At 38.3% G+C, this 17873-nt stretch overlaps 1 protein-coding gene across 1 annotated transcript in view; it reads right to left on the bottom strand.

Annotated features, from left to right (window-relative positions):
- Positions 1 to 17873, bottom strand: part of SPATA16 (spermatogenesis associated 16) — a 264944-nt gene that overhangs the window by 7018 nt on the left and 240053 nt on the right. Inside the window, 1 exon segment of the mRNA XM_017889485.1 lies at positions 17445 to 17528. Coding sequence (XP_017744974.1) covers positions 17445 to 17528 — 84 coding nt within the window.

Raw genomic sequence — 17873 nt, forward strand, 5'->3', positions numbered from 1 at the left:
AGAGATGGGGTTTCACCGTGTTAGCCAGGATGGTCTCGATCTCCTGACCTTGTGATCCTCCCGCCTTGGCCTCCCAAAGTGCTGGGATTACAGGCGTGAGCCACCGCGCCCGAAACTGTCATATTATTTTCCACAGTGGTTGTGCCATTTTACATCACATTAGTAATGTATTAGTGATCTAATTTCTCTGTGTCCTTACCAGCATTTAGTATTGTCATTATTGCTCATTTTAGACTTTTTTTTTTTTTTTTTTTTTGAGACGGAGTCTCGCTTTGTAGCCCAGGCTGGGGTGCAGTGGCGCGATCTCGGCTCACTGCAAGCTCCGCCTCCCGGGTTCCCGCCATTCTCCTGCCTCAGCCTCCCTAGTAGCTGGGACTACAGGCGCCCGCCGTCTCGCCCTGCTAGTTTTTTGTATTTTTTAGTAGAGACGGGGTTTCTCCGTGTAGACCAGGATGGTCTCGATCTCCTGACCTCATGATCCACCCGTCTCGGCCTCCCAAAGTTTTTACAGGCTTTGGGATTACAGGCTTGAGCCACCGCGGATTACAGGCTTGAGCCACCGCACCCGGCCCATTTTAGACATTTTAATAGGTGTGTAGTGACATCTCATTGTGGTTTTAATTTGCATTTCCTTAATGGCTAGTGATGTTGAACATGTTTTAACATGCTCACTTGTCATTCACTCTGGTGAATGTCTGTTCATATCTTTTGTCATTTTCAAATTGGACTGATTTTTTTACTCCTGAATTTTGAGAGCTCTTTATAGAATCTGTATATAGATTAGTCTTTTGTTGGATGTGGGGTTTGCAAGTATTTTCTCTCATGCTGAGCTTTTTTTCATCCTTTTTTTTTTTAAGAGTCCTTCCACAGATAAAGTTTTTAATTTTGATGAAGTCTAATTTATAAATTAAACTTCTATGGATTGTGCTTTTGGTGTCAAGTCTAAGAAGTTTGCATAGACCAAAATCCCATAGATTTTTTCCTATTGTTTTGTAGAAGTTTTATAGTTTTATATTTTGCATTTAAGCCTATGACCTAATTTGAGTTAATTTTTGTATGAAGTATAAGGATTAGGTCAAGGCTGTGTTTTGGTTTTCTTTTATTTTTGGTCTACAGATGTGTAAATGTTCCAGCATCATTTGTTGAAAATGCTATTTTTCTTCCACTGAATTGCTTTTACTCCTTTATAAAAAAAATCAGCAGAGGATATATGGGTTTATTTCTGGGTTCTCTATTCTGTTCCATTGAGCTTTGTGTTAATCTGCCAGTACACAAATTCTTGATTACTGAAGCTATATAAAAAGTCTTGTATATCAAATTTGAGAGTTCAATGTCTATATTATGTCAGATCTTTCAATCCATAAACATGGTATATCTTTCTATTTATTTAGAGCTTTGATTTCTTTCATCACTGTTTTGTAATTTTAGGCATACAAGTCCTGTAGATGTTTTGCTAGATTCACACCAAAGCATTTCATTTGTTTGAGTAATTGTAAATAATACTGTCTTAAATTTTAGTGTCCCCGATCACTGCTATTATATAAAAATACAACTGAGTTTTGTACATTTGTTTTGTATCTTGCAACGTTGCTGAATTCATTTTTTTGGGGGGGGGGGATTTTACGTAGACAATTATGTTATCTGCAAATAGGGAAGGGCAGATTTCTTTCTTTCTTTCCGTTTTACATGCTTTTTATTTCCTTTTTGTGCCTTAATGCCATGGCTAGAATTTCCAGCACTATGTTGAATAAGAGCGGTGAAAGCTAATATCCTTTTCCTCTTCCTGATTTTAGAGGGAAAGATTTTATTCTTTCACTATAAAGTGTAATGTTAACTGTAGAATTTTTGGAGATGCTCTTTAACAATTTAAGGAGGTTCCCCTTTATCCCTAGTTTTCTGAGTATTTTTTAAATCATAAATGCGTGTGAATTTTGTCCAATGTTTTTTCTGCATCAATTTATATAACCTTGTAATTTTTCTTGTGTAATCTGTTTATATGGTAGATTTTACTGATTTTGAAATATTCAAACATCCTTGCATCTATGGGATAAATCCCACTTAGTTATGGTATGTAATTTTAAACATATTGCTAATTTCTATTTGTTAATTATATTAAGTTTTTGCCTCTATATTCAAGAGAGATATTGGTTTGTAAATTTTTTTTGGTACTATTTTTGTCTGATTTGGTATTAGGATAATACTAGTTTTATAATATGAATTGGGAAGGCTTTGCTACTCTTATATTCTCTGAAAGAAACTGCAGAATTGGTGTTAATTCTTTAAATGTGTGGCAGAATCATCCAGTGAAACAATATAGGCTTGGAGATTTCTGGGGAGTTTATAATTATGAATAGAGGGTTAATGAAACTATTTTATATTGGGTGAGTGGTGGTAGCATGTTTTTTCAGGAATTGGTATATGTCATCAAAGTTGTCAAATTTATATATGTAGAATTGTTCTAAAGATTCTCTTATCCTTTTACTGTCTGCAGCATCTGTAGTGACGTTCCATTTCATTCCTGGTATTGGTGATTTGTGTCTTCTCCCTTTTTTATTCATTAGTTTTGCTAGATTTTTTTTTTTTTTTTTAATTTTACTAACCCATTCAAATAACCACTTCTTTGTGGCATTGGTTTTCTCTATTTTTCTGTTTTCATTTCCATTGATTGCTAGTTTAATCCTTATTGTTTTCTTCCTTATGCTTGCTTTGTGTTTATTTTGCCCTTCTTTTCTAGGTTTTGAACTCGGACTTGAGTTATTGATTTGAGATAGTTTCTTCTTTTATAATATATGCATTTAGTGCTATGAATTTTTCTCTCATTGCTCTTTTACCTGTATCCCACAAATTTTGATATGTTATATTTTCATTTTTATTCAGTTCAATATATTCTTATATTTCCCTTGAGACTTCATTTTTGATCCATTAAGTATCCAAGTATTTGGAGATTTTTCTAATTTTCTAATTTTCTGGTCTAATTTGAAGACTTTTGCTAATAGTCTTCAGAAGTTTGACTATGATACATCCTGGTATGAATTTCTTTGGGCTCATCCTAGTTGATATCCACTGAACTTCTAGTTTGCATCCACTGCAGTTGTAGAACACATTCTTTATGATTTCAGTTTTTAGAAATTTGTTTAAGTTTGTTATGATCCAGAATAGCATTTATTTTGGTGCATGTTCCATGGGCACATAAATGTTGATTAGATTCTGTTGCTTGATGGTGTTACTGGGTTATTGTATATTCTTGTTGATTTTCTGTTTAGTTGTTCTATCAGTTGTTGAGAAAGGGCAGTTGAAATCTCCAACTATAATTGTGGACATGTCTATTTTTTTTTTTAGTCCCATCGGTTTTTGCTTCATATATTTTGCAGACCCTGTTGTTTGTGCATACACACTTAGAATTGCTTTGTCTTTTTGGTGGATTGATACTTTCATTGTTATAGAATATCATATCCCTCCCTGTCTCTGGTAACTTCCTTTGCTTGAAGTCTCCTTTGTCTGATATTAATATAACCACTACTGCTTTCCTTTTGTTAAAGTTTACATGGTATTTCTTTTTATATCTTTTAAACCTTAAACTTTCTATGTCATCACGTTTGAAGTGAGTTTGTAGACAGAATATTTGGGTCATATTCTGAATATTTTGCCAGTCTCTGTCTTTCAATAAGTGTATTTAGGCCACTCAAATTTAGTGTAATTATTGGTATGTTAGACCTTAGTCTGCCATTTTATTTTTATTTTTTTTGGTTGTTGCTTCTGTTTTATCCCCCTACCTTTCTGAGGTTACTTAAACAGTTTTAGAATTCCATTTTGACTTAACCAGAGTTTTGATATATCTTTTGTATAGCTTTTAAGTATTTGCTCTAGATATTACATTGTATGTGTGTATGTAAAATATGTATGTGTGTTCATTTTAAATTTGAAGTATAGAATCATTTCTTTCTTTGTCTCTTCACCCTCTCCCTTTTATAATTATCTTAAATCCTTTATATAAATTGAGAACTACATTAAGCAATGTTTCCCCCACCAAACATGATGAAGAGGAGAAGAAAAGTGTATAATTTTAGTCATATTTTACTTACTGTGTTCTTTCAGCCTTTTGATATTTTAGGTGATTCTTTTGATTCCTTTCTATTCAGAAAACTTTATTTAACTCTTCTTTTGGAGTAGGTTTTCTGATGATGAATTCTCTCAGTTTTCCTTCATCTGAGAATGTCTTAATTTCTTCCTTATTCCTGAAAGATGTTTGCATTGGATTGGTAATTCTTTTCTTTTAGTGCTTGAAAAATATTACGCCACTTCCCACTGGCTTCCATAGTTTCTTATGAGAAAGCCATTGTCATTTATTTTTTCTTATGGATAAGGCATCATTTCCCTCTCGCTTTTTTTAAGATACTTTTGCTAATAGTCTTCAGAAGTTTGACTATGATATATCCTGGTATGAATTTCTTTGGGCTTATCCTAGTTGATATCCACTGAACTTCTTAAATTTATAGTTTTGTCTTTTGCCAAATTTGGGAAGTTTTCAGCCATTATTTCTTTGAGAAGTTTTTGCATCATGCCTGCTCTTACTTTTCCTCTGAAACTCTGATGTCATGGATGTTAGATCTGTTGTTACAGTCTTACAGACCCCAGAGGCTTTTTTAAGTTTATTTTTTCTTTGTTGTTAAGAATAGGCAATTTTTTTTTGAGGTGGAGTCTCACACTGTCACCCGGGCTTGGGTGCAATGGTGTGATCTTGGCTCACTGCAACCTCTGCCTCCTGGATTCAATCAATTCTCCCTCAGCCTCCTGAGTAGCTGGGATTACAGGCACATGCCACCATGCCCAACTAATTTTTTGCGTTTTTAGTAGAGATGGGGTTTCGCTATGTTGGCCAGGCTGGACTCGAACTCCTGACCTCATGATCTGCCCTCCTCATCCTCCCAAAGTGCTGGGATTCAGGCATAAGCCACCGTGCCTGGCCTAAGATTGGGTAATTTTTATTGTTCTATCATTCTTTCACTGATTGTTTCCTCTGTCCCTTTCATTCTGCTGTTGAGTCCATCCAATACATTTTTTGTTTCAGTTATTTTTTTTTCAGTTCTAAAATTTCTAGTTTTTCTTTATACTTTCTCTTTCTTTGCTGATACTTCCTGTTTATTTGCTGTGACTATTTTTCTCACTTAAATGTGTTTGTAATTGCTCATTAAAGCATTTTATAATGCCTGCTTTAAAATGTCAGATAATTCTTCTTTTTTTGAGACAGAGCCTCGCTCTATTGCCCAGGCTGGAATACCATCACATGATCTCGCCTCATTGCAACCTCCACCTCCCGGGTTCAAGCGATTCTCCTGCCTCAGTCTCCTGAGTAGCTGGGATTACAGGCATGTGCCACCATGTCTTGTTAATTTTTGTATTTTTGGTAAAGATGGAGTTTTGCCATGATGGCCAGGCTGGTCTCAAACTCCTGGTCTCAAGTGATCTGCCTGCCTTGGCCTACCAAAGTGTTGAGATTACAGGCATGAACCATTACACCCGGCCTGAAATGTCAATAATTCTAATATATTTGACATCTCTGTTTTGGCAGTCATTGATTATCTTTCTTCATTCAGTTCGAGATCTTTCCAGTTCTTGGTATGATGAGTGATCTTTTAAGTCTGGACATTTTGGGTATTTTGTTACGAGGGATCTGCCTCGTTACTTCCACGTGGAAACAGAAGTTCAGGTTCCCAATTCACCCTCCATAACACCTGATGGAGAGGCTTCTCATTACTTCTGGTTGGGGATGGGAGTTCAAGCTCCTCACTAGGTTTCCACTGATCCCTTCGTGGCTTGGAGGGTAGGAATGTTTTATCACTGTTTCCCACATGGCTTTCACTGACACGACATTGTGGGAGAAGACTCACTACCATTGCTGCGTGCTAAAAATCCTGACTTTCTACCAGGTCTCATCCAACACCATACCAGCAAGAATGGGGAAGGAAAAGGAGAGATTTACTTCCTACTGGGGATAAAAGTCTAGACTCCCTATTTGTTCTTCTCTGACACTACCTTATTACAATAGGAAGATTGGGATACCTTGTTTTTTTGTTTTTAAGAGACGGAGTCTTGGTCTGTTGCCCAGACTGGAGTTCTGTGGCATGATCTCGGCTCACTGGAACCTCCGCCTCCTGGGTTCAAGTGATTCTCCTGCCTCAGCTTCCCAAGTAGCTGGGATTACAGGCATGTGCCACCACACCCAGCTAATTTTTGTATTTTTTTTAGTAGAGATGGGGTTTCACTCTATGTTGGCCAGGCTGGCCTCAAACTCCTGACCTCAGGTGATCTGCCCACCTTGGCCTCCCAAAGTGCTGGGATTACAGGCATGAGCCACCACGCCCAGCCATACCTAGGAATTTTAATTGTATGTAATGGGGTGAATGGGGGAAAGCACACCTGCTCCATATTCTTCAAAGTAGAAGTACTGTATCACAGGTTTTTAAAAAATGATTTTGACCCCTGTGCCTTAGGAAGATGTGCTTTCATTTCTCAAATCAGTTTGACCAGTTGCTTCTAGATAACTTTATCAATGTGATAAAGTGAATCACCTATTGTAAAGCTGAAGGGGCCTTCTTTCCATAAGAGGTCTTTGGAAGTTAAAAGCCTTTCAAATTTCTTGTAATAAGAGATAGGTCTTACTTTATTCTACATCTCAGTTAGGATCTCTCCAACATATGTCCACACTCCTCACTAGTCCTCTCATGTTCCTCTCCAGAGTCTATTCTCCAGCAGAAAGTCATTTTGGTAGAGTACACATTAGTTTAATTCAGTTTTGATGATGCTGAGAGACATGGGTATATTTTGCTTGGAATTTGTGTGTGTTTTAGATTCCAGTCTTGTCCCCTTCTCCACAGGTATCATTTTAAGAAAATCATAATCAGAAGGATAAATGATCCATATCTTCCTTTAGAGCTGCATGTAAAGGCACTTTTATTTTTGCCCTTCTCTCAAAGATGAAAGGTATAATGAGTACACTATAAATGACTGAATGAGCTATAAGTCAATTGCTCTGAACTCCATATTAATCCCACTTTCAATACAGAATGGAAGATGTCCTATGGTTCATTTAGCTACCAAGTGGTATAAGCTGTTATTCTGTTATTCTCCAGAATTATAAAGGATTGCAAAACTTAATGTATAAAAGACAGGCAATAAAATGCTGGGCTGCCAAGCAAAGAAGACACTTTTAGTAATTTAAAGGAAGCAATGTATAGAAGGAACCACAAACTTACTCTTCAGTTCAAAATACAATTGAGATATATGTTTCCACTCCTCTCACCAGACTATTACACTGAAATTTTGAAAGATGTATTTTGAAAAACTTTTGCAAAGATAAAACTCCTCTAATAGGTTTGGACTAATATGAGCATTTCCAATTTCTGTTTTAGTCACTTCCATAAATTAGCTCATAAGTGGATCAGGCAGAGAAAGTGCTCAGGCAGTGGAGGTGGTAGACTTTGTGTTGGTCCACTTCCAGCCTCAAGGCCCCCTGTGTTGTGATGGTAAAACTTGGAGGGGTTATGGCAATGTATGCTTATAAAATTGTGTTTTCACTGAAAGCCTAATGCATTTGCGGATGATAATTCAGATTATTCACCAGAGAGTGACCCTCAGGGCAACAGTAAGTAGACCGCAGAAATGTCTAGACTTTTAAGCTGTTTCCTTGAAGTTCTGAAGTTGCAGAAAGAGGGAAAATAGTGAGCTATCAAAGCAAACCTTAACATGATATGTCTACAAAGGGAAGGATGGTAAGGGAGGACAGTAAGAGCATCATGATTCACGGAAGTGCAGTGGGTTAGGCAGCTACCACAAAGTAGTGTGGGCAAGTCGCCAGATGGGCAGCAAGCTGTGACCTAGTGATGGACAAAGGATTCCCTGCCAAAAAGCAGACTCAAAGGTTGTCTCATTGGCTGTCTTACAGAATCTGAACTTAGGTCAGGCAATGTTTTTTGTGCCATTGACTTGTGGCAGCTTTGGTTTAATATAAGTGTGCGAGCTAACAATTAAGAACAAGCCTTTGACCCAAACAAATCTGATTCAAAACTAAACCCTGTCACTACAAAGTTGGACTTGTTTTTTTAATTCTACACAGCTATTTTTCCTCATCTTTCAAGAGAGATGTCTCTCTTATAGGGTTGTTGCAATCATTAAATGTGATAATGTATTGAAATGCTTGGCACACACTAAGACATCAGGAATAAAAACTGATAATATCTGTCATCATCATTATTAATTAATTATCTGAAATACATTTTTCTATAGCTTGTTCCAATTGTGATAGTTATTAAAAAGCAAGCTTCAGACAAACTAACATAGTTTGATAATTTGTGTGGTAACATAGTATTTTATTAGGTACATGTGAATGGTGGCAGATTAGCTTTGTCTGCCCCTTGATAAATTCTTGTTTAAAAGTGGCCAAGCTCCTGATACATGCTCCCTAGATGAGGGCTATGCCACGATTTGACACCTGCACAGAAATACTTCTGCCGCAGAGGCTTCCTGCCAAATCATCAAAGTTTTAGAAGACAGTATTTTCAGCCAACAAAGCACTTAAAAGAGGTGTTTCCAGTTTTGGAGGCAAGGCCAAGCACAGGTGGGAAGTGGGTGATTAGGAAATGCAGCTGCTGAGCAGCTGCTGAAAATGTTTTACCTATTAACCTTATACTTTTCCCTTGAAGTCAGAGGAGAAAGATGTTGGTTTAAATGATAATTGAAGTTCACCATCTAGATTTGGAGCATCGCACTGTGGTGGGGAAGATGGCCAGACCAACGCTTTCGGCTTTCTCCATTCTGCAGGTGAGGCTTGGGCTTTGCTCTGTAAACATCTGAAAATGAAGTCCTCTCTTCCCAGGTCCGATTGCCCCAGAATTTAGCTTCATGACCACAATCACGAGGCTCTGCCAGGACTTTAGTTAAGGCTCTTCCACTGCAGTTGCTGGCCTGGATGCCATTGACACAGATTCGTTTGTCCCAGGAACCTGGCCTCTTTCAGCCCCTTGGGCCTTGTCTCCCTCCCTGCTTGTCCTCGGAACCTTTCCTCTCCTCCCCAGCGTGATCAGCAGTAAAAGCACTTAGGTTTCTTTCCCTGCATGATCCGCACTACGCCTTGGACAGAACTGCTTAGCAGTGCTTGGAGCACACACACTGTAAAGGAATTTGGGGATATGCTAACGAGGAAGCCGATAACCAAAAGCAAGAAGATTCACAATCAAATTGCAATAAATCTGCAGAGACTCCTTAAAGAACAAGACACACAGGAAAAGGCTGACTGCTGGAAAAACTGCTTTGCAAATGAATGGTATGGCTGCTGAATCTTTGAAAAGACAGCAGTCCTCTCAGAAGTACTAACCTAGCCACGTGTCAGCCCAAATGACTGGCCGATGAATGATAGTGCCATGTGTACAATCTCTCTCAGAAGAGTTTCTGGAAGGATTTGGGTTTAAATGCTGATGTGGAAAGTAAATAACACGTTCCAATTTGCTCTTCCCTCTACCTTCTCAACCAACTGCCCCTGCCCCATTTCCCAAATTTGTGTTCTCTCCTGTTTGCTTTGCCTACTTCAACAGTCTTGAACAGAACAGAGTTGCTAAGTGACATGTAACTCCATCACATTTTCATCTGAAAAGACCAAATTAGTATATCAATGAATACCATTTCTGTATGATCACAATGAGTATGATTCATAAGTTAAGATTTTGAGGTTAAAAGGAACACAAGCAGTAAAATAATTTTGAATAAATTCATATGGATGGTTTAAAGAGATCTACCTATACTCTATTTGTTGGATTCATTGAAGCTTAGGAGGTACTATATTATATTAGATGAAATTTTAAAGTGGCATTTCTCCTCAGGAAAACTCACAGGTCCGAAAGTATATGCTGGAGCACTTTTCTCATTACTTTTAATGTAACAAAGTTTTATTTTTCTCATTTAGTTTTCAATCAGTGATCCAGAGCCATAGCAGAACAAGACAATACTTTATGTCATACCATGTTAAATGCTGATCTTCTCAGTGCCAGGTTTAGGCTTTATAAATGAAGAGCAAATAACTTTTTCTTCTTAGTTGCAGACAGAGTGTTGCTTAGCTGTTTGATTCTATGACAAGAAGAAATAGAAGTGTTCCAACTTAACAGTTGGTACTTTTTTTTTTTTTAAGATCCCTTTTCTATTTACTTTAAGCCTAGTTCTTAAAACTCCAAGGGACCTTGGGATTCAATGGTAACAGAAAATCATGGGATCTAAAAGTGGTGTTGGTAAGGACACATCATGCTTCTCAGAAGGCTATGACTTGCCCGCTGTCCCATGAATGCGAGCTGAATTAATGGTTAAAGACTTCCAGATTTAGGCTCTGTATTCTTTCTGGATATAGATGGAAAACTAAGGAACAAAGATGGAGGATCCTATACAAGTGAGTTACAGAGGTGGACTAAGCACAAATTCCTCAGTGACTCTTTAGCTCAGATTGAAAGAACTTTATTTTGAGAACTGAAGACAAACTGGGCTGGTTTATAGCTAAATTCCACTTTGGTTGGAGGTCTCCTTAATTGCCCACTCGGCCTCACACCTGAATGTTCAACTATACAGACAACAATGCTGGTCACTCAGGCCTTTTCAGGCAGCACAAAACCTGGACTTTTATCAAGAAAGAGTTTAGGCCCCCAAGGTCAGATCGTTTGCTAGCTCCATTTACTGGCTGTGTGACTTTAGGCAAACTGCTAAACTTCTCTTTTTAATACATTATACTTTTTACCTCTCGTGAAGATTATGAGTTTGGTATATGTAAAGTAAATAGGAGAGTTTGGGTCCCTACTAAGAGCTCAGAAAATATTAACTTCTATCCTTTTATTTGATGATCTGATTTTCAAAAGACCTGTTCAATCAGAGCTGCAAGGGGACTTAGAATCATCCAGCTCAATATCCTTATTTTACACATGAGAACACCGAGGACCAGAGAAAGGAAGTGGCTTCTGATTTAATTTGTGACTGACCCAATCTCCAAAATGCTAGTTCAGGGTTTTCTTGTTTTATTTTGTTTGTGTTTTCTTTCACTAGTCTCCCTCTAAATCAGCCTTTGCGCTTCTGAATAGATGACTTCTTACCTCCACTCCTACCACTGGCTTCAAGGGTTAAGCCACCATTATTGCTCTCACTGCAATAACCGACTAACTCATTTCCTTGCTTCCATTCTTGCCTTCTTCAATCTATTTCCAACTTAACAGATTAGAGTGCTTCTTTGCAAAGCATTATGTCCCCTCTCACTTCATCTCTTACTACTCTCAGTCATTCAGCTTGTTACCCTATGCTGTTTGCTGTTCCTTGTGCATGTTGGCACACTCCAATCTCAGGTTTGGTGTTTTTTGTTTTGTTTTGTTTTTTTGAGATAGAGTCTCGCTCTGTCACCTAAGCTGGAGTACAATGGCGTGATCTTGACTCACTGCAACCTCTGCCTCCCGGGTTCAAGCGATTATTCTGCCTCAGCCTCCGGAGTAGCTGGGATTACAGGTGCGTGCCACCATGCCTGGCTAATTTTTTTTGTATTTTTAGTAGAAACAGGGTTCCACCATGTTAGCCAGGCTGGTCTGGAACTCCTGACCTTAGGTGAGCCACCGCCTCAGCCTCCCAAAGTGTTGGTATTACAGGCGTGAGCCACTGTACCCGGCCCAATCTCAGGTTTCACATGTGCTGTTTTCTTTACTTGGGATGTTTTTCACCTGATATTTGCATGATATGCTCTCTCCTCGGGCACTTTCCATTTTCCTATTGTGCTTTCTCTCGGAGGGGGCATTCACTACTTTATAACATATCCTGTATTTCTTTAGGTAGTGTTTGCCTACTTCAGTACAGTGCAAACATTATGAGGGCACACTTGTTCACAGCTGTTTCTCCAATGTCTAGAATGACGACTGACATAGAGGAGGTACCAGTAAATGAGTGATGAATACATAAATGAGCAATGTGTCAATAGGATTTGTGGGATGTTCAAAAGAATATGTTTCCTCAGGTGTTTTAGTTATATAACAAAACTAAGCAAATGTTCTATCCTTAATTAAATATGCGGTGGCAGGGGACTTTCCAACACATAAAAATTTACCTTTTTTTAAAAAATCATAACCTGGTAATTTTATGTTTGCATAGCTAAACCTATAGGCATCTATCTTTCTTGAGTTAATTGTTAGGAAATACTCTGCAAAGCCAAACCAAAACAACAACCACTTTCCTAAAACTCTGTAAAGAATATATTTCCATTCTGGTGAATCAGGAGAAAATACATTTGTTTCATTCGCTCTCTTTCTGGGCTCTTAGAGAAACTTCAAAGAAAACAGAATGTAGATAGGAGGTCAGCTTTCATGAATCAGATTTCATCTTGATCGGCTTTTTATAGACCTATAACAAAGTAGAGCCCTGAAAATTGTGTTAGGTAATGGGGATTCTGACAGACCCTTTAACTATGTGGAACTAGGAGGTTCTGCTATAATTCTGCTGCTTCAGATGAAAATTTCAAGTGTTTTCATTAGGTACAACAGCTGTTTCTATTACAGATAACAGATCTCAGAGGTGGTGATGCTGATATCAACTTCTACTGGGCTCAGAACACAGTGTAGCTTGTACAATTAGGTTTCTTTTTTTTTAATTTTTTTTTTTTTCTGCACATGCAAATTAACTCTGTAGCAGTAAAAGGAAATTACTTACTTGCTACCGGAATTGTCTGAAAGTGATATGATCATCTTTTGTAGAATCACATTAACCAAATTAAAAGCCCTTGGGAAAAATTTGGCACCTTGTTCCTTCCCATTCACATCTTCCTCAAGACCTCTCATTTAGAAAGTGATGATCATTATCAGGGCTTTTAATTTGGAAAGATTGGCTGCTCACCAGTGAGCCTTTCTAGATACCCAGTGGTTGGGTAGAGTGGCTGTACTGTGTTTCAGCCTTGGAGGCCTTGACTTTACTATCCTCCTGCTTGCTTGAATGTATGATTTCTAGCCTGGGACACACAGTCACAGTCCTGCTACTGTACATTGTTTCCGAGATGGTGCCATCATTTTATTCTCTCATTGAATGCACATATTACTCCTTCATTGAGAGGAGGTGGATTGATTCTTCCAACCCTTGGAACATAAGCTGGCCTGTGACTGCTTTAATGAGTACAATGTGATGGGATTTGCTGTGCAAGTTCTAGGCTTACCCTTTAAGAGGACTGATGGTTTCTACTTCCTTTCTCTTAAAATACTCCCCTTCTTGAAACCCAGTTCATAGGAGCACATTCTGTGATGGATTTGCCACTATTTTGCCATACTGTTTAAAGCCTAATTCACATAGAGAGGCCATAGTTAGGTACTCCAGTCGACTACCTCAGCGGATTATTGTCAACTGTAAGCCATGTGAGCGAACCATCTTGGAGTTCAGTCCATCTTAGCCTTCAGATGACTCCAGCCCCATGCATGGAAGCCATTTGACTAAACTGAATGAGAGGCATTGAGTAAGAGCCACCTACAGGAGTCTGGTCTTGAATTGTTGTTTTAAACTGCTACATTTGGAGTGGTTTGGTTTCTAACACAGCAATAGATAACAACTGCAATAGTGGCAAAATAGTGGCAAATCCATCATAGGATGTGCTCCTATGAACATGGGTATCAAAGATCTTTCCAGTGACGTGAAATTAGTTGTTGTTTACATGATATAGACAGATGTCATGTCAATCCTTATTGTATCTTTTCAGCTGGTCCCTAGAAGGTGATAATTGGATTATTGTTCTATTACCATTTGGAGTTGTAAATACAAATATTTACTGTACAAATGCAATTTTTTGGGGGAGAGGTAACACTCTACACCAGAGTACAGCAAATACTTTTTTTTTTTTTTTTTTTTTTTGAGATGGAGTCCCACTTGGTCACCCAGGCTGGAGTGCAGTGGTACAATCTCGGCTCACTGCAACCTCCATCCCCCGGGTTCAAGCGATTCTTCTGCCTCAGCCTCCTGAGTAGCTGGGATTGCAGGCACCCGCCACCACACCTGGCTAACTTTTGTATTTTTAGTAGAGACGGGGTTTCACCATGTTGGTCAGGCTGGTCTCGAACTCCTGACCTCGTGATTCTCCTGCCTCAGCCTCCAAAAGTGCTGGGGTTACGTAAAGGCATGAGCCACCGTGCCCAGCCAGCAAATGTTTTTGATGGTGCTAGATAGTAAATATTTTAGGGTTTGTGAGTTATTATAGTTTTTGTTGCAACTACTTAACTCAGTCAAGTTGACTTAGATAACATGTAAATAAAATGGCATGGCTGTGTGAAATCAACTTTATTGACAAAAATAGGTAATATGCTAGATTTGACCTGCAGACTGTAGTTTGTTGACCCCTGTTCTAAACAACTATTTCTAGAGCCAAGAGAGACATGTGATTATATTACTCGAGTCTCATCAGGACCACGTTTGGCTACTCTATCTCTAATTCCTCTTGCCAGTCCTTCTTAGTCTCTGTCATGGGCTTCTCCTCCTAAGTTTGAAATGTGCTTCTCAAGGCCCTCTTGTCTCCTTACTCTATTATACTCTTTCTAAGCCATGATTTCAGCTAATGACAATTTGCCAGTGACTAAGAAATATCTATCTTTATTCAGTCTTTTCTCCAGAACTCAAGGCTTTTGTATTTCCTGTTGGATGTCTTGCCAGCACCCTATGTGAACATAGGCGCACTTTTGTGCCAGTTGTTAACCTACAGCCTTGCAACTCCAAATCTGCTCTTCTATACCCAGCCCTGTGATAAATATGGCTGGGACTCTGCAATTCCATTTCTTTTTTTTTTTGCCAACTGTTAGATTCTAGCATCAGAGGGCATTAGAGGAGAAAGAAGGGACTTGCTTCTTCTTTGCTTCTTGTTTACTTCTGTCTGCTTTAGGGTTCCTGGGAGTGTCTTGTCAGCAAACCTTCAATCAGAAACATACTTTCTTTTCTGCAGTAGCAGCCAAATTTAGTTTTTACAAAAGTTGCAAACTACATCCATTACTACCCACCTCCCCATCACTTCCCACAGCACCAGTGGGTTAGTGGTTCCTCCTTGGAGGTTTGGGTCCCAGCCCTTCAGGACTCCAACCTCAGGGACATCATTACCTGCTGAGCAGCACCTTCTAGTGGGGGGTCTGGGTTTTGGCATAGCAGGGTCCTTGCTCTAAGTTTCTAAGTTTTAGCCATTCCAACTTCTCTTTGATTCCCCAGCCCTAAGACATGGTAGTTGCTTTCTTTAATGGTTTTCTTTGTAACAACTTACTGTTCTCCTTTGCTTCTTCAGTTACCTAATTAACAACTTCATAAGTTAGTTAACCATTCTTTATATTAAATTTCCATTCATATATCTGGCATGGTTTCTTTCTCCCAACTGAACTCTAAAGGCATTTATATTCTTGGCCAAAAGCTGCTCCTATGACAGTATCTTCTTCTTTAGTAAATGGCACCAGCAAACTTTTCCCTATTCCCTGCTCAATTGCTCAAGCAAGTATCTAGGCATCATTCTTAACCATTTCTATTCTCTCAACTCCCAGATCCCATCAGTTGAATAAGGCCTATAGATGTGGCTTCCTGAATATTTCTTAGGTCCATCTGCTTCTTTTCTTCTCTGTGTCCACAACCCTAAACCAAGACGCCAGCATGTCTCACCGGGATGACGATCCCTACTTTATCACTGACGTCCCCGCATTTCTGCAGCCCCTCAATCTCTTCTCCCCACCACAGCCCTAAAGATGTCCTAAAAACATTTTCTAGTTAAATATACTCTAAAACTATCCAAACTTCATTTAGAAGTCCTTCTGTAATTTCTCCTGCCTCTGCACTTCATTTTGAAATATCTTATTTACTTTTTGGTTAGTTTTGAATGTGCCATGCTTTTTTTTTTAAAAAAAACTCTTTTGGTATAAAGTGATCCCTCTGTTTAGAAATATCCCCTTTTACCTGGAAAACCACTACACATTCTTTAAACGGTGTGTAAATACCATTTTCTTAGAGACAGTGTTTCTGACCTCCTAGACAAGGCTATTTTGCCATTTATTTCCATAGATCATTGAACATCCCCTTTATTCCATAATATTCAGTTAGCCCATAAGTAGCTTTGTAGATCATAAGGACCATACAGGCAAAGGCTGTGCCTGTCTTGCCGAGCACAATATTCCCAATATCTAACTTTTTTTTTCCGGCATGGTAGATATGTATTCAACACATATTTGCTGACAGTCAATTTCTGTTTTTTTGTCCATACAGTGGACTCTTGAGCAACATGGGTTTGAAATGTGTAGGTCCATTTATAGGGATATTTTCTTCTGCCTTTGCCACTCCTGAGACAGCAAAACCAATCACCTCCTCAGTGAATTCGACGTGAAGATAACAAGGGTGAAGACCTCGACTTCTACTGAATGAATAGTAAATATATTTTCTCTTCATTATGATTGTCTTAATAATATTCTCTTTTTTCTAGCTTACATTATTGTAATACAGTATATAATACATATATACAATACAATATGTGTGAATCAACTCTTCATGTTATCATAAGGCTTTCAGTCAATAGTAGGCTATTGGTAGTTAAGTTTTTAGGGAGCCAAAAGCCAAATGTAGATTTTTGTGCTCCTAACCACCACATTGTTCAAGGGTCAACTGTATATCACAGGGTCTCTGAGTTCATTACAAAAGACACGTGTTTCCTCAGATGCTCCAGAATCCCTTAGAGTTGGCTTTTAAACTGAAGGTTCTTTTGTTTCACATCTCCTGATGCCAGTCTCCCCTGGTGGGTTCTTACAATGATGGGAGGAAGATGAATGGGGAGTTGATCAATCAGAACTTACTACTTTGAGCTTGACTGGAGACCCAAGATTACTAAATTTTACATTTTCAGAGGGTCCTATTGTGTCACACAAGTCTTCTGAGTACTTGGGTCCAGGTGCATCTCGGCACTTCCTGAATTTAAACCCCAGTAGCCAACGATGGGATATTCCTCTATTTCTAACAACCAGTATGTTATTCCTTTACAACAAACATCAATGTGCTAGTTTCTTTGTAGTTCCCTGAAATGTAGTCATTATTCCTCAAGTGAAAAAAGTGGAAATATAGTTGGGGAGTGGACTAAAACACTGATGAAAGGGCTTCAAAGAATTACAAAACCTAGAACGAAGGTGCAGATAATGAAAATAGAATATGAAAATAAGCATGATACTGAAGAAAAATCATGAAAGCATATGAACACAGTCTGTTGGAAAAGAAGCAGATTAAATAAATCCATATTTGATTTTGGTCACACTTCCATGGAGAGAGCTGCATTTATTTTAAAAGAAAACAAAAAACAGCCCAAAGAACTTGGATTTCTTTTATCCTCCAAACAGATTTGACCCAAGATGGACATTTTCCTTGAGAATAATAGATCTTTTTCCTTCAGCTCAAAGTTTTACCTTTTGGATTGTATTCCACACACGTTCATTATCGTTTCTTCTTCCTTCAAGGGTGTCCATAGCATCTGCCATTAGTGACTGCAGCTGTGGCACCAAGATAAAAATTATCACACAGGAATTCACACAGAAGTAACTTCTCTAAATACACAGATTAAAACCTAATTAAAAAATCATTTGTACGCTGATGATTTTATTACTCATCTTTCCTACAATGAATATTGCCACCTCATCTTTGCTTGTCATTGCTGAATATTATTGCAGATATAAAATACTGAAACAATGAAAAGATTCTTCTTGAAAATTTGTAGAAAACATATAGGCTTTAATGTAGTAAGTGTTGATGTTTTGTGAAAAACAGATTTGGGTTGTAAAGAATGAAGGCAGTAGTTAATTCTCTCAGGAAATGGCATGTAGTACATGAATGCGTTT

This window comes from Rhinopithecus bieti, unplaced genomic scaffold, assembly GCF_001698545.2.
Source record: "Rhinopithecus bieti isolate Rb0 unplaced genomic scaffold, ASM169854v2 scaffold_18353, whole genome shotgun sequence".
Taxonomy (NCBI): Eukaryota; Metazoa; Chordata; class Mammalia; order Primates; family Cercopithecidae; genus Rhinopithecus; species Rhinopithecus bieti.